Source organism: Equus caballus, chromosome 6, assembly GCF_041296265.1.
Source record: "Equus caballus isolate H_3958 breed thoroughbred chromosome 6, TB-T2T, whole genome shotgun sequence".
Classification (NCBI taxonomy): Eukaryota; Metazoa; Chordata; class Mammalia; order Perissodactyla; family Equidae; genus Equus; species Equus caballus.
Window position 1 is genome coordinate 72,185,665 of NC_091689.1, and position 19,130 is coordinate 72,204,794.

At 35.5% G+C, this 19,130-nt stretch overlaps 1 protein-coding gene across 1 annotated transcript in view; it reads right to left on the bottom strand.

Moving 5' to 3' along the window:
* The window catches only part of SLC2A13 (solute carrier family 2 member 13), a 332,739-nt gene that overhangs the window by 261,578 nt on the left and 52,031 nt on the right, over positions 1-19,130 (bottom strand). Inside the window, exon 3 of the mRNA XM_070270126.1 lies at positions 2,541-2,749. Within this exon, the coding sequence (XP_070126227.1) occupies positions 2,541-2,749 (209 nt within the window). The remainder of the gene's footprint in view (positions 1-2,540; positions 2,750-19,130) is intronic.

The following is a 19,130-nucleotide window of genomic DNA, read 5'->3' on the forward strand; positions in this document are numbered from 1 at the left end:
CTTCCCGCCAGGCAGCTGGATCCCACTGTTCAGAGTCCCCAGGCTTGAAGTCACGGCTCAAAATTCACTTTTGTCAAGATCCACGGACCAATTAACCCAGGTCACTCTCTAACCCTCCAATGCAATGGCTGGCTCGTCTTCTCTGGGCCAGGACATTTGTATTATTTTGAAGTTAGCTGTTTCTTCATGTGTATTTGTCCATCTAGCCTAGCATTTTCAAATGTCAAGTGACTGAGGGCCAGGACCCTTCAGGTCTGCTAACACAAGCCCTAGCCCTGGTCTCTATTTTCCAACTAAACTGACACAGAGTCTTGCCCCTGGACATGACAATGCTGAAATAAAAGTCATACTTTGCAGAGCATGTTTTACTGTGATTAGATTTCTCAATCATAAAAATGAGGCCCCAAATTACTGGTGCCATATAACACTGGCAAAACTGTCTGTGTGCATTCATACCATAATGCTATTAATTCTGTATTTTTAAAAAAGAACATGAAATTAGTTTTAAAATTAAGCAAGATGATAGTACTCAAATAATACAAATCCAGAAATGGATAAATTTTTAATCCCATTAGTTACAAAATTTAGAATATTTAGCCAAACATGAGACAAATCTTATTAGGATTCAGTGGATAACATTATAGTATCTTTAAAAACTGTGCCAAATGTATACATGAACCAATATTAGGAAATAGGTAAATCACTAAATATTTTATCTATCCCCAAGAAATAGTGCCCTATTTAGTTGAGAAGACTTATGATTAAAACTAAGGCAGATGCAGGTAATTGCAATCCTATGCACAAGTTTCTAAAAAAAATAATAAATTTGGTTATACATTCCAAATAGTCACAAAACTCAAACAGTGTGCATCGTCGACAAGTGCATGGCTAGACCACTCACATAAATTTTTTTAAGGTAGTCAAAATGAAGCTATGTGCTCAATACTTTGTAGCAAAATCAGTGGTATCCCCACCTCTAAACAAGAAGGCTTTTTTATTAAGTTATCTTATCCTTTATATAAATTAACAAAAACTTATTTCTAAATAGCATTTAATATAACCTAATACATCCTCTGAAAAGTTTTTCTACTCACACATTATTAGCACATGGGTTTCAAGTGTACTGATTACCACAAAAACAACCTCATACTTCATTCAAGCTACCGCTGAGAGGAATTTAGACAAGAGCGTAAAAGAAGTTGTCATTTAAACAGACATTTAAAATAGCATGTTAAAAATTAACACAATGCTGAACTTAGTAAAAGTGCATTATTTTGTTATAGCAAAATTCTCTTTAATAGTTGTGTTAATGTGCTACTCTGGAAATGCTGACAATACCAAGAACATGGTATATGGTCAAAAATCGTTTGTTAAAAATGACCTTGACCCAAAACGGGCTCACGGTTAGTAGGGCTTTGGTCTAAGCAAGAAGATAACATCGCACTACCGTGCTGCATATATATAAAGTGAAGTCAAGCCACATGTGGCTAAAACAGTGACCAGCTTCCACAGTGTTTATTCTACTGTTTCAGGAAAGCACAACCTTCAGCTCCACCAAAAATGGTAGGAAAGGGCGAGTGCACAGACCTTTTAAGACTTGTGTATGAATATATTAGTAGAAGGGTATATGTGTTTGGCATTTTCTCAGGTATGAAAAATAGACTAATGTAAGTCAGCATCTCCATTTGAGCTATCAATTAACGTAGAAGCAAAAGGAAGGCTGAGAGAAAATGAGACAACTTTGAGAAACGTGAATCCAGAAGGGGAGCAGTTATTGCTGAAATGAAGTATTATAAAATGTCTACCTTTTCTCATTAGTTGTATCCTGCAAATTGCTTACCCAAATCAGACTATCAAGATTATAGATCCTGCTTAAAAATTTGTAAATCCCTACATGATTTCTTCTCCGAAAATGAATTTATCAACATAAACTAACCAGAAACTTCCCTTTTTTTTGGTTTTCTGACATGGCAAAATTTTTATTAGACAGTTAATTAAACGTTTTAATGAAAATAGGGAACCACAAAATTATCCCAAAACTAGTAATGTGAAGGCATTCTTACTCTTTATAAAAATTATTATGGAACTTAATGTAACATATGTAAGCAGGTATTTAATTTTACTAAAGTGATTTGTCTTGACAATAGTTCACATTATGATTTTAGTTAATATGGAAGGTCAATAGTGCATATATATCTTTATATGTGATATATTTATACATAAAACATACATATACTCAAAAAAAATACCCACACAAACAAAATGATGACAACTATGTCAAGTATATCCAATTTGGAAAGAAGAAAAGACTAAACAAAAACAAAATTATTAATTATGTGAGGATAGGAGTCATGGGGCTGTTTTTCTTCATTCTTTTATAACATTATCATTGCTTTTAAAACTAAAATATATTTATTTTGGTTTGGTTATACATATAAAACCACTACATGATTTAGAGATATTAAATAATGCTAAAATATAATTCCTAGATAAAACCACTATGTAGTTTAAAAATTCACATAAGTACAAAATCCACATACCTGAGCCAACCTCTTTTTCCTCTTCTTCAATGTTGTTTTTGATGCTATCATACTCCTCATCAATGGTCTGGTTACCACGCATCTGAGATAAGATTCTACGGGCCTTCTGAGTCTGTCCTTTCTGAATAAGCCATCGAGGGCTTTCAGGTAAAAAGAGAAAGCCGAAAAACTGTATAACTGCTGGAATTGCTGCAAGTCCCAACATGTACCTGCAATAAGAAATCCACATATTATTGTAAAATTTGGTCTTATTAGCACTGAGTATGAATGAAAGGTTTGTGTTCAGCACACTGGGAATAATATCAACGTTAAATTAATCAGAATGATTTTCTTGTTATTATATGTGTATGTGTTTGTCACCAGAAAAAAAGGATATTTTTAGGCTGTAGTGAAAAACTGAAAAGTGAGAAAAATTTGATTCTTCTCTCTCTCTCACACATAAATTACAATGAAAAAGAATGGGCAAAAGTCACAATAATTATGTATATGTATCCTGAACCAAATACATCATGCAAAACACCAAATCACCATCCCTATCTATGTAACATAATTCTGTATTTTACAATACAAAATGAGGCTAAAACAAAACTCTCCAATATCTGTTTAAAAGATACACTTTTCATTAAAATAAATGCCCAAATTGACTTCTTTACAGCTATTTATGCTCTGTGAGTGATTAGTCATGATTTCATTTTGCCATCGAGCATCACGTTCACCCTCATTAACTGAGAAGTAGAAGCCCTTGGCAGAAAAAAGGTGGAGCTGGAAGCAAATAATCGTTATTAAAGTAATAGAAATACGAAAAAGCTGCCATATTGTTTTTAAGTTATTTGTCGTCTTCTTTAAATGTCTATTCTTAATGGCTGGCAAAATTCCAAACAGTAAATAAGCATATTATTTTAAATCCATCAAAGAAATAACAAAAACAGCAACATAAGTATAGTAATATCAAGGATCTCTCCAAATTATTCTGACCACTGGACTGATCTCCTAACATCTTTAGGCCTCGATCTTTTTGAACCAAGAGGTTAGATCAGATAAATTTTAAGGTTTCTTTCAAATGGAAACTTCTCTGAATCAAGGACACCTGGATGTTTTCTGTTGATTCAGGTCCCTGGGTATGTCCCATGGTTGATTCACGGTGGCAGAGCTTGAAGGCCAATTCCAATCATAGGACAACCCATACTCACTGGGATTCATAAATTGACCAGAAGCCACCGGACTCAATACACTTTTCAAAGCTTTTCTAACTTTTAAGCTATGTTAAACCTAAAGTATAGCAGCCTTGAAGGCATCAGAGACATACCATGAAATACGCCTATTATTTTTCAGGCAATTCCATTTTAATTCTGAAAAGAGTAAAAAAAATTTAAAAATACAATTTGTCATGTGAGTGTTAAGAATACCTCCTACTCTAAACAGTAGCTAAAACTACACAAAGAAACAGAAAAATTAAGATTTAGAAAGTAAACAAAGTGTTTATGAATGACGGACTAAATGAATCACTCGGCCTACAGTATTAGAAGAAATCTTATCAGAAGTGTTTTACACTTTAATCCATGGGCTGTAATAATTACACCAATAATTAATCACTCCTTCCTCTGCTCACCTACAGAACACAGTGTATTAAGCTTCATTTTTGTCACCGTACCTTGTATTATAATAAATTATTTACCTGTCCCACTTGATTGCATATTTAACTTTATATTCGGCACAGCAGCTAATAAAGTATCTTGCACACCACAGGCACTTAGTAAATGTTTTATGAAATTATACAAAAGCAGGTATATATTTAAACTTTCTGTATTAAGTAAACAGAAAATAACTGTGCTTTACACTCATCCAGCAAAGTTTTACGCAGCAACTCTCCTGGATCATTTAACTCTGCAGACTTACTTGCACAGTAATTCCTTCCAACGAAACCATTCATTGTTCTGGATATAAACAGACCTTCTCTTCTGAGGACGACCACTCATCTGAAGACTTCTGAAGAGCCTAGAGAGGTCAGTTCACACAAATGCCTATCTCTGGGCTTTTCCTCTTAAGGTGTTAACTTGTATAACCAAATCTGTTATTTAAATGTATGTTTTATTGTTGTAAAAGAACGAAATTTCTCTTCAGTTGTGTTCTCTCCTAAAGAAAGGTTATCCTGTATTACCAATTATTTGAAAGAAAAGCGATAAAAAGGTAGGCACAAAATATACCAGATTAGGAAATAAATAAGAAAAGCTGTAAAGATGAAAGCCATTATGTTTCATTTCTCTACACCTTTCATGATCTTTCCTTCTGGTCTCCAAACCCCCTTGGTGATGAATTAAGATTAAAGGGCTGCACAGCAGACTTCAAAGACACACTTGAAATGAATATAGAAACTGAATAATTTTCAGGCCCAAAGATGCTCATATAATACTTTGCACTTTACTACTCACTATTTAATCCCAGAACACAATGTTTCTAAAAACTGAAAGAAAAAAGAAAAGGGAAAAGACAAAAAGAAAAAAAAAATGCAGACAGACATAGCCTGTGCTTCTTAAACTAGCTACGTAAGAAAATACTTTTGCCCTCCAGCCGTTGAAATCTCTAAGCCCCAAGAGTCTAGGTCTGAAATTTACAATTCAATGCCCTAATACTAGAGTGTGGAAAAGGAATTTGTACCTTGTTGCCAACTTTAAGGCTATTAAACCTTGTTTCCAGAGACTAGTGAAGATAAAACATGTTTTATACATTTATATGGTACCATTTCTAAAAGTAAAACAAAGAAGCTTATTTTACTATCTTTTAATTACCTTTCATGATAACAAAATTGTGATAGGAATAAATTTTCATGGCTTTGTAGAAACCAAATACACAAGATCAGGAGTAGCTGTGGTTGATGATGGAGACAGCACAGGAACAGAACTGGGTTGTGCTTCAGCTCTGGGCACACAAACCACAAAACCCTGGTGAAGTTATTTAACGTTTTAACGCACAGGTGACTGTCTGTTTCACAGAGCTGCTGGGAGAATTAAGTGAAATCATTCTGCCAGTACCTAGCACTGAGAGGATGCTCAGTAAAAACCTGTTCTCACCTCCCTGACTCCCTCCCCCATTAAACAACTCATGGCAACTTGTCTATCCTGGCTGTATCATCCACCCAAGCTTTCAGGACGTAGAACTAACCAATTTCTTTCTTGAGGAAAAACCGTTCCTCTGATGATGTGCAGAATGGAGAACAGGAAGGATAAATACAAGGTTATTTTATTGTGGTACTGATGAAAATTTTCTCATAAGACTAAAAGAGCAGGAACTTTATAGGCTTAGTTAAGGGACTCACCATCAGTCCTCTAAATCCAAGGAAATGAGGAACCAGATAAATGACAAAGAGTACACTGATATGACAAAGAATATACTGATAGACCATGGCAGGCAATGCCCAAACAAACACGCAGTCCCCTATTGATAGAAGAGATCTCATTATTATAAGTTAAATCAAGGGTACTAAACCCGGGCTTCACATTAGAATCACCCAGGGGGCTTTTAAAACACACCAGTGTCCAGGCCTTACTCATCCCCAGGGATTTTGATTAATTGGTCCGGGCTCAGGCCCAGGGACTTCTATTTCATTAAAAGCTCCCCAGGTGGTGTTAATGTGCAGTCAAAGCTGAGAACCACTAATCTAAGGGTTTTAAAAACCCAGGGGGTGAAAGCGAACAACAGGCACCCAAGGTCCACACCTTAAGGCAAAAGCCATTTATTTTCTGGAGGCAAGACAGCACACCAGGCTGACAGAAAGGCAAAGTACACTGACTTAAACAAAAATGCCAAGCTTGCATGAGTTCTAAAAATCTTCAGAATCTTTCGTTGGCATCATGATCACTCCCTGAAAGATACCTTTTTACCCTTTCTAAACTGAAGTTAACAAATGAGCTATCTTCTAGTCTGACTAGCAGTACCAGCACCTGTCTATCACAAAACTAAGGAGGGGCCCTCAAACGATGAGCAATGCTTTCAGATGGTGTGGCTGAGCCAGCTAACACAGGAGACAAGCCCAGCTACTCCACTCAGGTTAAGCCTTCTTCCCAGGGCCAAAAACTGAAGCTCTGTGAATCTAAGCTCCTGTATTCCTGGGTGCCAGCCCTCCCCACTGTGGGTGAGCAGACCTGCAGCTGCGGCTGCCATCACAAGAATCCAAACAGCTCCTTTACTGAACGGAACATTCACCATCATTCTTGTTTTAAAAGAATCATATTGCTCTCACTTATGAAACTAAAGACATGTACCTTTAATACATGGCCATTTAAGATAGAAAATTTTGCAGTTCATAATCGCCCCTTTCTCTGAACTGATAACACGGATATCTGATAAATACGGTCAACTGATAACATGATAAGCATGTTACTTATTCTCTAGTAGTTCCACAAGGGTGACGATTATGTTCCAAATACATGAAAAGCTACTTGAATGTACAAACTCAGCTTGGACACGGACTCATTTAACAACAATAACAGCAACAGTAATAGCTAATACGCAGCACCAGTTACTATGTGCCAAGCTCTGTTCAAAGGGCTTAAGAGACCTCAACTCATTTACCTTCAAAACAACCCTAGGAGGTGGGTACCATTATTATCCCCATTTTCAGGACAAATAAATGTGGCACAAAAAAGGCACAGAACTAGTATGCCGTGGAACCAGGATTAAAACCTAGGCAATGTGGCTCCTATAGTAAATGTTTATTGTGAGTCAAGCTATAACAAATGTTTAATGATTAGTTGATCATTAATTCTGCAGAATTCATAAAAGGAAACACTAATTTACCTTAGTCTCCTGTTTAAAGACTTTTGAAGATCCCTTTAAAAGTTTTATTGTTCACATCTCTGTTAGACGCAGAAAAGCAGAGTGGCAGAAACAGGGCAAAGGGGCTTGCTGGGGGCTTTCGCTCCCAAGTGTGCCGAGCACAGTACTGACTCAGAAACGCCCGCTGGCTGGGGAACTGCAAGCTGGATTTAAAACACAGGCATGCCAGTGGCAAAAGGAATATCCTGTTATTCTCTTGGCACGAGAATGTTACTGCGAAAATAGCTGACAATTAGTTAAAAGAAAATACCTCATTTGTAAGGGTAAACTTGTACTGCTTGCTTTAAACACTGTGCCCAATTGAATTTTTATTTCATTTTTCTTTAACATACACAGGTAAATGTTTTGGGGAGGAAAAATATAGGTAACAAGAAAATAAAGAGTTTAAAAGATGATTGGGAGCAAAAGAATTTGACTTGAGATTTAATCCCTTTAAAATATATTATATAATGGACACGACAGATATAAAGTGGCTTTTCTCCACACTTTGGTTTTCAATCTCTAAAGGCCACCACCCCAAACTCTCCCCTTCCAAAAGGAATTGTGCAGGAGTGAGGAACTGTAGTCTGTATCCACATTCTGTTGATTTCTCTTCTCCTCTCTGTTCTTTTCCCTCAAATTCCCAAATGATGTGAAAAGGTTGCTAGTGCCTTACAATGGAAGAGCGTTGTGATTTATGGTTTTAATTGTAAGTCAAGCTATAACAGAAAAATTACCATGGCTAAGGGAACATATTGTAATATGTTACATTTAAAACAAATTGTATGCAACTGTGTTTATTGCTCTTGAGGCACTGAATGCTACTAAGGGAAGATGCTTTTCACTCTGAGAAGCACAGTAAGGGTTTCTGAGACACTGCAGTCACTTAGCCAAATTATTCTCCTAATAGGCCATGAGGATTTTAAGGGACAATTAAAAATCATCTCCTTACTTGCCTTCCAACCTCATGTTGTCAAACATATACATTTTCAAACCAAATCTCCACCTTACATTTTTCCAGTCACAGAGAATCTTGCTATTTTTCTAAACACTAAGATTAGCTCAGTGACAGTCTCTGAAACTTTGAGTACAATGAGGGTTTTTAGCAATATTCCCTAGTAATATCCAAAACTGTCTTACAATAAACTGAAAAAAATCAAACGAAAAAACTGTATTTGTAATTCCAATAGTTTTATTTCCATCCTCTGCCTTCTAGCTTGCATTCTATTTATATTTACTTGCTATCGATTTACATCTCATGTCCATGTTAGCCCATTTTAATAGCTCAAATAAGTTAGAGGAATATCATAAATATTAAGATGCTATGCCTTACTCTTTAAGACTCTACAGTTTCAAATTGGCATCCTTCCACATATAACTATGAAATAAACTCTAAACTCGTTTTTTTTCCTTGAAACGGTTCACTGAAAACAAAAGGGTTAGCAGTTAGAACTAGTCAATTATTTGAAAATGTTACCTAATGAAGATTTACTGTGTTTGCTTGGAAGGCTAAGGCTGCATTTCTTGTGATCTCTCTGAGCTATTATTCAGCTGTTTACCCAGCAAACATCGCCTGAATCTATGTTAAGGGCCAGGCTCTAAGCCAATCATTGAGCATCAGGAGTAAACTTAATCAGAGACAATGCAGTGCTGTGTAAATCTGAAAATATCCCCCAAAGCTGGAACTTTCCAACGATATTTACCATTATACCTTATTTAGAGTAGTGAAACATTTTCCCCTTAAAAAGGCATAATCCAATGCCTTCAAACCACATTCAAGAACACTGCTCCTTCAGCCCTACATCTAGAGCTACCCGACTTCATTGCTCAACATTCTTAAGTATATAAGTATATGAAAAAACTCAAAATCCATAAGAAATAATCACACAAGTGATGCATTTACTAAAAGATCTCTATTCTTGGATTTACAAAAGAAATGATCATCATCCTATATAAATTACAAGATATATACGTGATAGTCACCAAACATAAATTATGATTTATGTAATATGTTTCTACTTAACGCAAAAGTTTTAGATGTAAAAAGATAACACTGAATTTAGCCACCTGCTATAGTTAGAACTCACTTGATAACATATTTTTCAGTTTTAGTTCATGACTCAACTCCATTTTAGCGGATAAGAAATTAAAATAATAAAAACTGCCAAATTGAGACCCCAGGCTGATAAGCTAATCTTCCTCTGCCATCAAGGACCATGTACATGATGTACCAATACACCTGATAAACTGATGACAGGTAGAGAGTAAACATGAGACCATGACTGGAGGTACATAAGAAAAAAAAAATCAATGGGTCACAATTGGAATCTTTCAAGTAAAAAGTAGCTGATATATGATCAGCAAAGGAGCAACTTTTGTGTTTCCTGGTGAATGATTATGTGTAAACTGTTAAAAAAAAAAGTAATTGCCAAATATGTAAACGTAAGAAAATATTAATTCTATCCACGTAGCGAGGTGAAAACCCCTCAAAGTAATTTGGTATCAGTATATGAGGTAAGTGATTTGGCCAAGCTTATTTAGAGTGTTGTGATTATAGTAGAAGAAGCAAGATTACTTGCTTTGACATAATAACGTGATATTTTTTAAACAAATGAATATATTTTGCACAGACATTAGGTAGACAGTTTTAAACTACATGGGAAAATATACTGACTTGCACAAAATTCACAGCGCTAGTACTGAAAACAATGCACACACAGCCATGGCTACACACATATCCTTTTTTTCAAACTGAGAATCTTCCATTTGCAAAGCTCTAGGCTAGGGATTATGGTAGCAGACATCCCTTGCTTCAAGAAGCTTATACTCTAGTAATTATCAAAGAAAACAGGATCACTCATTTAATTGCTATGATTGAGGTTTAGGTAGTGTAGGAGTAAGGAGAAAAGTTATTTCAACAGAAGCTATTAGAAAAATTAACACAAATTATTCAATGGGCAATGCAGAAAAGGAATATAATGGAGGCAGCCAACATAAGTTCAGATTAACTTTTTTTTTTAGGTAAAATTTGCATACAGTAAAATTAAGAGATCCAAGGTATACTATTCTATGAGTTTTGAGAAATATACATATCCTTGTAACTATGATCTCAATCAAGACACAAAATATTTCTGCCATTCCAGAAAGATCCCTTATACCCCTCTCTTTCCAGTCAATTGCCACGGCCATAGACAATCAATGACTGAATTTCTGTCCCCACAGATTATCTTGCATGTTGATGAACTTCATAGGGAATGGTGGAGACTTTACTCTTCTGTGTCTTGCTTCTTTAAATCACAATGTTTTTGAGATTCATCCACGTTGTTGCTCCATGAATGTCACTGATTTTATCTATTCTTATCAGACTGTCCTAATTACTTTAGCTTTACAGTAAGTCCTGAAATCGGACAGTGAGTCCTCCAACTTTGTTCTTCAAGGAGGTTTCAGCAATTCTAGGTCCTTTGCTTTTCTGTAAAAAGTTTGGAATCAACTTGTCCATGTGAATGAATAGGAAGTGGTGATAGCAGACATCTTTGCATTGCAACTGATCATAAAGGAAAGCATTCAGGCTTTCAACATTGAGTATAAAGTTGGTTGCAGGTTTTTTTGTAGGTGTGCTTTATTGAAGTGAGAGTGCTTTTCTATTCTAGTTTGCTGAAAGGTTTCACCACAAATGAATACTGTTCTGTAAAATGTTTTCTCTGCATAGACTGAAATGATGGTATAGGTTTTCCTCCTTTGAATAATTTCAACATGGTGACCTGCATGAATTAATTTTCTTATGCTAAACCAACCTGACTTTCCTGTGAAAACTGACTTGGTCCTGATTTATTATCCTTTTATACATTTCTGGGTTTGATTTTACTAACATTTTGTTAAGGACACTGTGAGTCTGTGTCCAGAATTTTCTTTTAACAATTTAAGCCATAATACTAGTGTTATGCTGGCCACACAAACCCAGCTGGGAAGTATTCTTTCTACCTCTATTTTCTTAAAGCTTTTGTTTCAGTTTGGACCCACTTCTTCCTTAAATGTGTTATAGAATTCACCAGTAGAACCATCTGGACCTCGAGTTTGTTTTGCAGATAGGTTACTACTACTAATTCAATTTATTTAATAAGTATTCCCTATACTTATTGCTTATAATATTCAGATTTTCCATTTTTTGGTAAGTTGTGATTTTCACACAACATGCCCATTCCATCTAAGTTATCAAATTTATTGGCAGAAAGTTGTTCATTATCTTGAGTTGCCCTCATTATCTTTATAATGTCAATAGGAATGATTTGCTCTCTTTTACTTCTGATATTGATAATTTATACTTTATCTTTTTTTCTTAACCAGTTTAATCAGTAATAATCAGTTTATCAGTTTTATTAATCTTTTGAGGATGCTCAACATCACTAATCCTCAAGGAAATGCAAATCAAAACCACAAAGACATATCACCTCATTAGAATAGTTAATATCAAAAAGACAAGAAATAACAAGTGCTGGCGAGGATGTGGAGAAAACAGAACCCAAGTACGCTATCACTGGGAATGTAAACTGGTGCAGCCAAGACACGGAAGCAACCTAAGTGTCCATCGATGGATGAACGGATAAAGCAAATGTAGTATATACTCACAATGGAATATCATTCAGCTATAAAAATGAATGAAATCTTGCCATTTGTGACAACGTGGATGGACCTTGAGGGCATTATGCTAAATGAAGTAAGTCAGGCAGAAAAAGATAAATACATATGATCACATTTATACATGGAATTAAAAAAAAAAAAACAAGCTCACAGATGAAGAGAACAGACTGGTGGTTGCCAGAGATGAAGGGTGGGGTGTGGGGAAAATGGGTGAAGGGAGTCAAAAGTACAAACTTCCATTTATAAAATAAGTAAGTCATAGGGTGTAATGTACAGCATGGTGACTATAGTTAATACTGTATATTACATATTTGAAAGCTGCTAAGAGAGTAAATCTTAAAAGTTCTCAGCACAAGGAAAAAAATTTTCCAACTATGTATGGTTCTGAAGGATGTTAACTACACTTATTGTGGTGATCATTTTTCAATATATACAAATACTGAATCATGTTGTACATCTGAAAGTAATATAATGTTACACATCAATTATACCTCAATAAAAAAATATATATTTACTCATCTTTTCAAAGAACCAACATTGTTTGTCTATTATATTCGCTTATGTTCTTTATTATTTAATCTCTTCTGTTTTCTTTGGGTTTAATACACTCATATTTCTCTTTTTTTTTTTAAAGATTCTATTTTTTTCCTTTTTCTCCCCAAAGCCCCCCGGCACATAGTTGTATATTCTTCATTGTGGGTCCTTCTAGTTGTGGCATGTGGGACGCTGCCTCAGCGTGGTTTGATGAGCAGTGCCATGTCCGCACCCAGGATTCGAACCAACGAAACACTGGGCCGCCTGCAGTGGAGCGCGCGAACTTAACCACTCGGCCACGGGGCAAGCCCCATATTTCTTGAGCTTTTTAACATGAAACTTAGATCATTTGACTTTTCCTCTTCTCTAATACAATCACTTTAGCCATATATTTTCCTCTAAGCACTGCTGAAGCTGCATTTCACAAATTTTGATATATTGTATTTTCTTTCAGTTCAAAACTATTTTCTAATTTTTCTTCTGATTTCTCCTCAGACCCATGAGTTATTTAGAACACAATGTTTTAACTTCCAAATATTTGAAGCTTTTCTGGCCATCTTATTGTTATTGATATCTAATTTAATTCTGCTGTGATCAGAGGACATATTCTGTAAGATTTCATTTCTTAAATTTATTAACATTTATTTTATGGCTGATGATATGGTCAGTTTTAGAGACTGCCTGATTTGAACTTGAAAAAGAATGTATATACTGTAGCTTCTGGGTATAGTAGTCCACAAATGTCAATTATGACAAGGCAGTTAATAGTGTTGTGCAGTTTTTCTACAATCTTACTTATTTTTTGTCTAGTTGTCCTACCAGTTGCAAGGAAAGAGAGTTAAAAATTCTCCAATATGAGCTTGTATTTGTCTATTACATCTGTTACTTCTACTAATTTACTTTGTGGAAAAAAATACATAAAATAAAATTTACCATTTTAATCCTTTTTTTTTTTTTTTTTGGTGAAGAAGATTAATCCTGAGCTAACATCCACCACCAATTCTCCTCTTTTTGCTGAGGAAGATTAGCCCAGAGCTAACATCTGTGCCCATCTTCCTCTATTTTATATATGGGATGACTGCCACAGCGTAGCTTGATAAGCAGTGCGTACGTCCATACCTGGGATCCGAACCTGCAAACCCCAGGCCACTGAAGCACAGCAGTGTGAACTTAACCACTATGCCACTGGGCCAGCCCATTTTAATCATTTTTAAGCATGCAAATCTGTAGCATTTAGTACATTCACACTGTTGCGCAACCACCATCTGCTAATTTTGTTTATGCATTCTGAAGATCTCTTCTAAGGTAAACTACACATTTATCATTATTATTTCTGATGAACTGGCTCTTTTATCACTATGAAATGTCCCTCCTTATCTGTGGTAATACCGCTTGTCTTGAAGTCTACTTTGTGTGATTATTAATACAGCCACACCAGCTTTCTTATCCTTACTGTTTGCATAGTATAGTTTTTCTCATTCTTTTGCTTTTAACCTACAGCATTATACTTAAAAGTTTGCTGCTTTTACACAATACAGATATATGTGTCATGCATCTTGTGCACAATGACAATTAGTTAGATTTAATGTGATTGTTGCTATAATTGGCTTTTAAGTCTACCATTTTGCTATGTGGTTTCTATTTGTCCCATCTGTTATTTATTCCATGTTCTTCTTGCTTGCTTTTATTCAGCTTATCCAAATATTTTAACTACTCTATTTTAATTCTTATAACAGCTTCTTAGCTGTATCTTTTTATAATATATTCCAGTGGTTGTTCCTGGAATAAAAACACTCATCTTTACTACCTAGAGATAATACTGTAATTCTTCACTAACATGCTAATTCCCATTTACTGCCCCCAACCTTTTTGCTATTGTCATCATATACTTTACAGCTACATACATTATAAATTTCACACCACGTTTAAATGTAAACAGTTATGTATCTTCCGAAAAGCTTGTGAGAGGAAAAAAACAAAGTCCTTTCTATTTAGCCTCCTATTTATGACAGCTACCGCTCTTCTTCCTTATTGTAGATAAACTTTTAACTAGCGTCACTTCCCTTCAGCATGAAGAATTTCCTTTAGCATTTCTTACAACGCAGGAGGTTGGGTGGTGAGAAATTCCCTTAATTTTAGTTTATCTGAAAATGTTTTTATTTTGCCTATATTTTTGAAAGTTATTCTCCTACTAGGATACATTTTTCTTTCATTATTTTAAAGATGACATTTCTTGTCTCCTGACCTCCACTGTTTCTAATGTAAAGTCAGTCATCCTTTGTATTGCTGTTCTCCTTCATGTAATGTGTCTTTTTTCTTTGGATCCTAATTTTCTCTGTATCTTTCATTTTCAGCTGTTTGATTATGATATGCCTGGGTATGCTCATCTTTGTATTTATCCTATTTGGGATTTTCTGCACTTCTTGAACTGGTATTAATGTTTTCACCTAATCTGGGAAACTTTCAGCCATTATTTCTTTACATATTTTTTGACCCATTCTCTCTCTTTCTTGTATTTCAATTACATGTACATTAGACTACTTTATATTACTTATATGTATATAAGATGACACAATGTTGTACTCTAGGTCACTGAGGCTCTCTTTATTTCTTTTTCAATCGTTTCTTTCAATTATGGGTCACATGTTCTGTTTACTCACATGTCTACGTGACTGCTTTATATTCTATATTTTGTATAGAGCCAAACACCACTGATCTATTAGCTGTAAATTATAAGAAAACTTTGCCCAGCACAAATTTGTTTAGAAATATCACCCTCTTTTACATATCATTCTGAAAAGCATCTTATTGACATGGTTTTTAAAACTGTAAAATATTATGGGAGAGGGAGGCTCATTCATTTTTTCCAAAGTAATCTCAAAGCAATAGAGATTTAAAAAATTATTTTATGAGACTTTCAATAAACAAACCCAAACTCAACGTACTGTTAAAGAGAGTGCAATGGATTTAAGTTCTCCTGGTACCCACTGAAGACTGGCCTCTCCACGTCCCCCTCAAACTCCAGAGCAATCACAGCCCTCCACTCAGCTGCTCTCAACTTAATCACTAGCGCCCAAATTAGTGCTCTTTCACACTACGCGGCTTTAAAAAATATATATTTTCACCTACAATTTCCCTCTCCCTCACTATGCCTTGAATTCTTTTATTCATGAAAGATTCAGCTCAAATATCTTTCCATTGCGAAGCTAAGCTATTCATTCCCTCTGAGAGCTCCCATAACGCTATCCATCATTTAATTAACATGTGATGAAAGGTCCCTCCCCTTCATTAGACTGAGGTGCTTGAGGACAGGTATGTTTCTTATCGATCTTTCTATCTTTAGTACCAAGCACAACAGTAGTATACAGTAGGTGCCACAATTTCTTTTTTTGAATGACTGGATTATTTCCCTAATAACTCATGTCTCCTAGAGTATCACCTCACTACTTCGCACCTACATTCCAGCAGCAGCCTCATAAATAGGTTCCCTGAATCCATCCAAGAGCCAAGAGTTCCGATAAATTCGGGCATCACCCTCATATTAATCTTTGACTCACAATGTGGCATGCCCTGCTCAAAAAATAAGTTTCACTTTGCCAGTAGATAAAGTTCAAAATCTCTAGCCTAGAATATACAGACCTCTAGAACCTGGCTCCAATCTATTGTGTCCATCATCACTTCAGTTTCAAGCCTCCTGACCCTGCCCTCACGTAGCCTACAGTCTGGCCCCATTTCTCCTTCTGTTCACAGGAATGCCACCAACTCTTCAAAGTTCAGCACAAGTCTCACATTGTCCACGATTTAGAAGACACTCCAGAAAAATCTCTTATGTAGATGTTGCTAGCACTAAGACTCTGGGTTTCTCATTCAACACTTATACTACCCCAAATTTTACTTCTGTGGCAAAAAGAAAAGAGCATCGTGTAAATGACAGAATGTGAAAGTACCTAGCACACTAAGACACTTAACAAATGGCTGTACATAGGTTAACGAGGTGGAATAAGATAACCCTAGTTTTAAAAATTAAATCTGAGAATAAAATGAGTATAACAATCAACATAAAAGAGAAGAATTTAGCCCCTCTATAAATATACCATTCTTATTAATATAAATAACATGATGGTTTATGTAATTATAAATAGAAGAATACTCATTTGAAAACCAGCTCTGTTCAAGAGAGAAGGATAAAAAGTGTTCTGGGGCCCAGAGAGGTAGATTATTTTGAGAGACAGAAATGCTCATGGGTGCAGAAACTAATTTTCTTTCTCTGATTTTTATGCTCAATAAGAAACACTTATGATTAATAATTTAGTTTTTCAGCTATCTATGAAGTATATGCATTCCTCAGGGTAAATTAATGAATTGGTAGTTTGGTTTATAATCAATATCTTTTTACTTTGGTTAAGAATCCCTTCCCTAGGGCCCAATCTATTCAGCTCGGTTCAATAAACACTTCTTCAGCATTTACTAAGTTCCAGGCCCTTCCTAGATCTAAAAATGAGCACAAGGTCAATGAGATGCAGGCGCTCCAAAGTAAATCAGAGGAGATACACAAATAAGCAACGAGTTCAAAATAATACAGTGAGTATAAATGTGATGCTATGTACAAAGTATTAAGAAAGAACACAGGGACAAAGACAGCTTCACAAGACATACAAGCAGAGACTTAAAGGAGAAACAGTAGTTGGACCAGTAAACCAGGATAAAGTAGGAAGACATTATAGGTAAAGTGAGTAAAAGGAGAAAACCCAGAAACATGAAAAAGCAAAATGCGACTATGTATAGGGTATACAGGCATGGTTGTTGTACAAAAGAGGAGGGAGGGAGGCAATGATGAGTTAAAAAAAATCTAGAAAAGCAGGCATGGATTGGATAGTGGGAGACACTACAAGCCATGATAAAGAGCTTGATTTTTTTCCTGTAGGAAATGGGGAGGCTTTGAAGCAACTTAGCACTGGCATGCCCAGATAAGTATTTTAGACAGATCATGTGGTGGCTTTAAATTCACTTTATTATATATTTGCTGAGGGCTGCTATGTGCCAGGCTTTAACTCAGCAGTTAAAAAAAGAAAATCTTTGTTTGCTTGAGGTGTAGCAAGTAAATCCCACCACGTTCAATAAGCAAGATTAAAAAATATTAGCAGCGAAAAGGGCAAACCATGATAAAACTTTCTATCACTAATATTAACTACCAAAATGCCTCTGCCATCTTTATATGCACTATAATACATCAGGTACAAATAAAGTCCTTCTCAACATCATTAGTCATCAAGGAAATGCAAATCAAAACCACAACGAGATGCCACTTCACACCCACCAAGATGACTATAATCAAAAAGACAGATAATAACAAGTGTTTACTAGGATGTGGAAAAACTATAATTCTTATGCACTGCTAAGTGGGAATGTAAAATAGTGTAGCTGCTTTGGAGCACAGCCTGGCAGTTCCTCAAAATGCTAAACATATTTACCACACGACTTAGCAATCCCACTGCTAGGTATATACCCAAGAGAACTGAAAACATATGTCCACCCTGAAAGTTGTACACAAATGTCCACAGCAGCATTTTTTATAATAGCCAAAAACTGGAAATGACTCAAATGTCCATCAACTGATGAATGGATAAACAAAATGTAACATATCCACATTTTGTTTTTTGCCAATAAAAAGGAACTAAGTACTGACACATGCTACAACACACATGCTAAGTGAAAGAACCCAGTGACAAAAGACCACATACTGATACACAAAATATCCAGAATAGGTAAATAGATAGAGATAAAAGGTAGATTGATGGTTGCCTGGAGCTGGAAGGTTGAGGGGGTGACAGCTAAGGGGTGCAAAGTTTCTTTTTGGGGTAAAGAAAATGTTCTAAATTTGATAATGGTGATAGCTGCACAGCTCTGCGAATATACTAAAAGCCATTGAACTGTACACTTCAAATGGGTGAACTGAATAGTATGTGAATTATATCTCAATAAAGTTGTTTTAAAAAACCTAAGCTTCAACAGTGTGTTCAAAATCCTTATTTCCCTTTCCTCATGAAGCCAGATGACATCCTTCCCAGCACAGAAGGTATTATAACATTAGAGGGCTAGAAAAATACCAACATTCAATCTTCTACTGGCAATTCTTTTTTCTAGAAAAACTAATATTCCAGTTGTTCAGTAGAAAACAATTTATTTCTACGACATCCAAACAATAAGAGAACATAAGCTTTGACCCTGACATAAGCTTTGATCTGGCAGAAAAGGTGACTTAGTCTTTCAACAACATCAAAATCTAAGTTTTTCTGTCTGATTAATCAGTTTCATCTTCTGTATGTCTCAACCTGATCGCTACTGGTAAAAATTACCAATAATTATATTTTAGATGATAAGCTCTTGGAAGCAGAACAAGAAAGAAAGTGGTTAGATTTCAAGTAAGAAGAACTGGCTTTATTCTCTGTCATGTAACAACCATGTGGCCTTAGGCAAATATTTAACTTCTCTGAGCATTTTTTAAATCTGCAAATTGGGAATAATACCAGTTCCACCAGCCTCTTAAGCTTTCGGTTAGAATCAAATGATATTCACTAACAGTCTCTAAAATTGTTCATCACTATA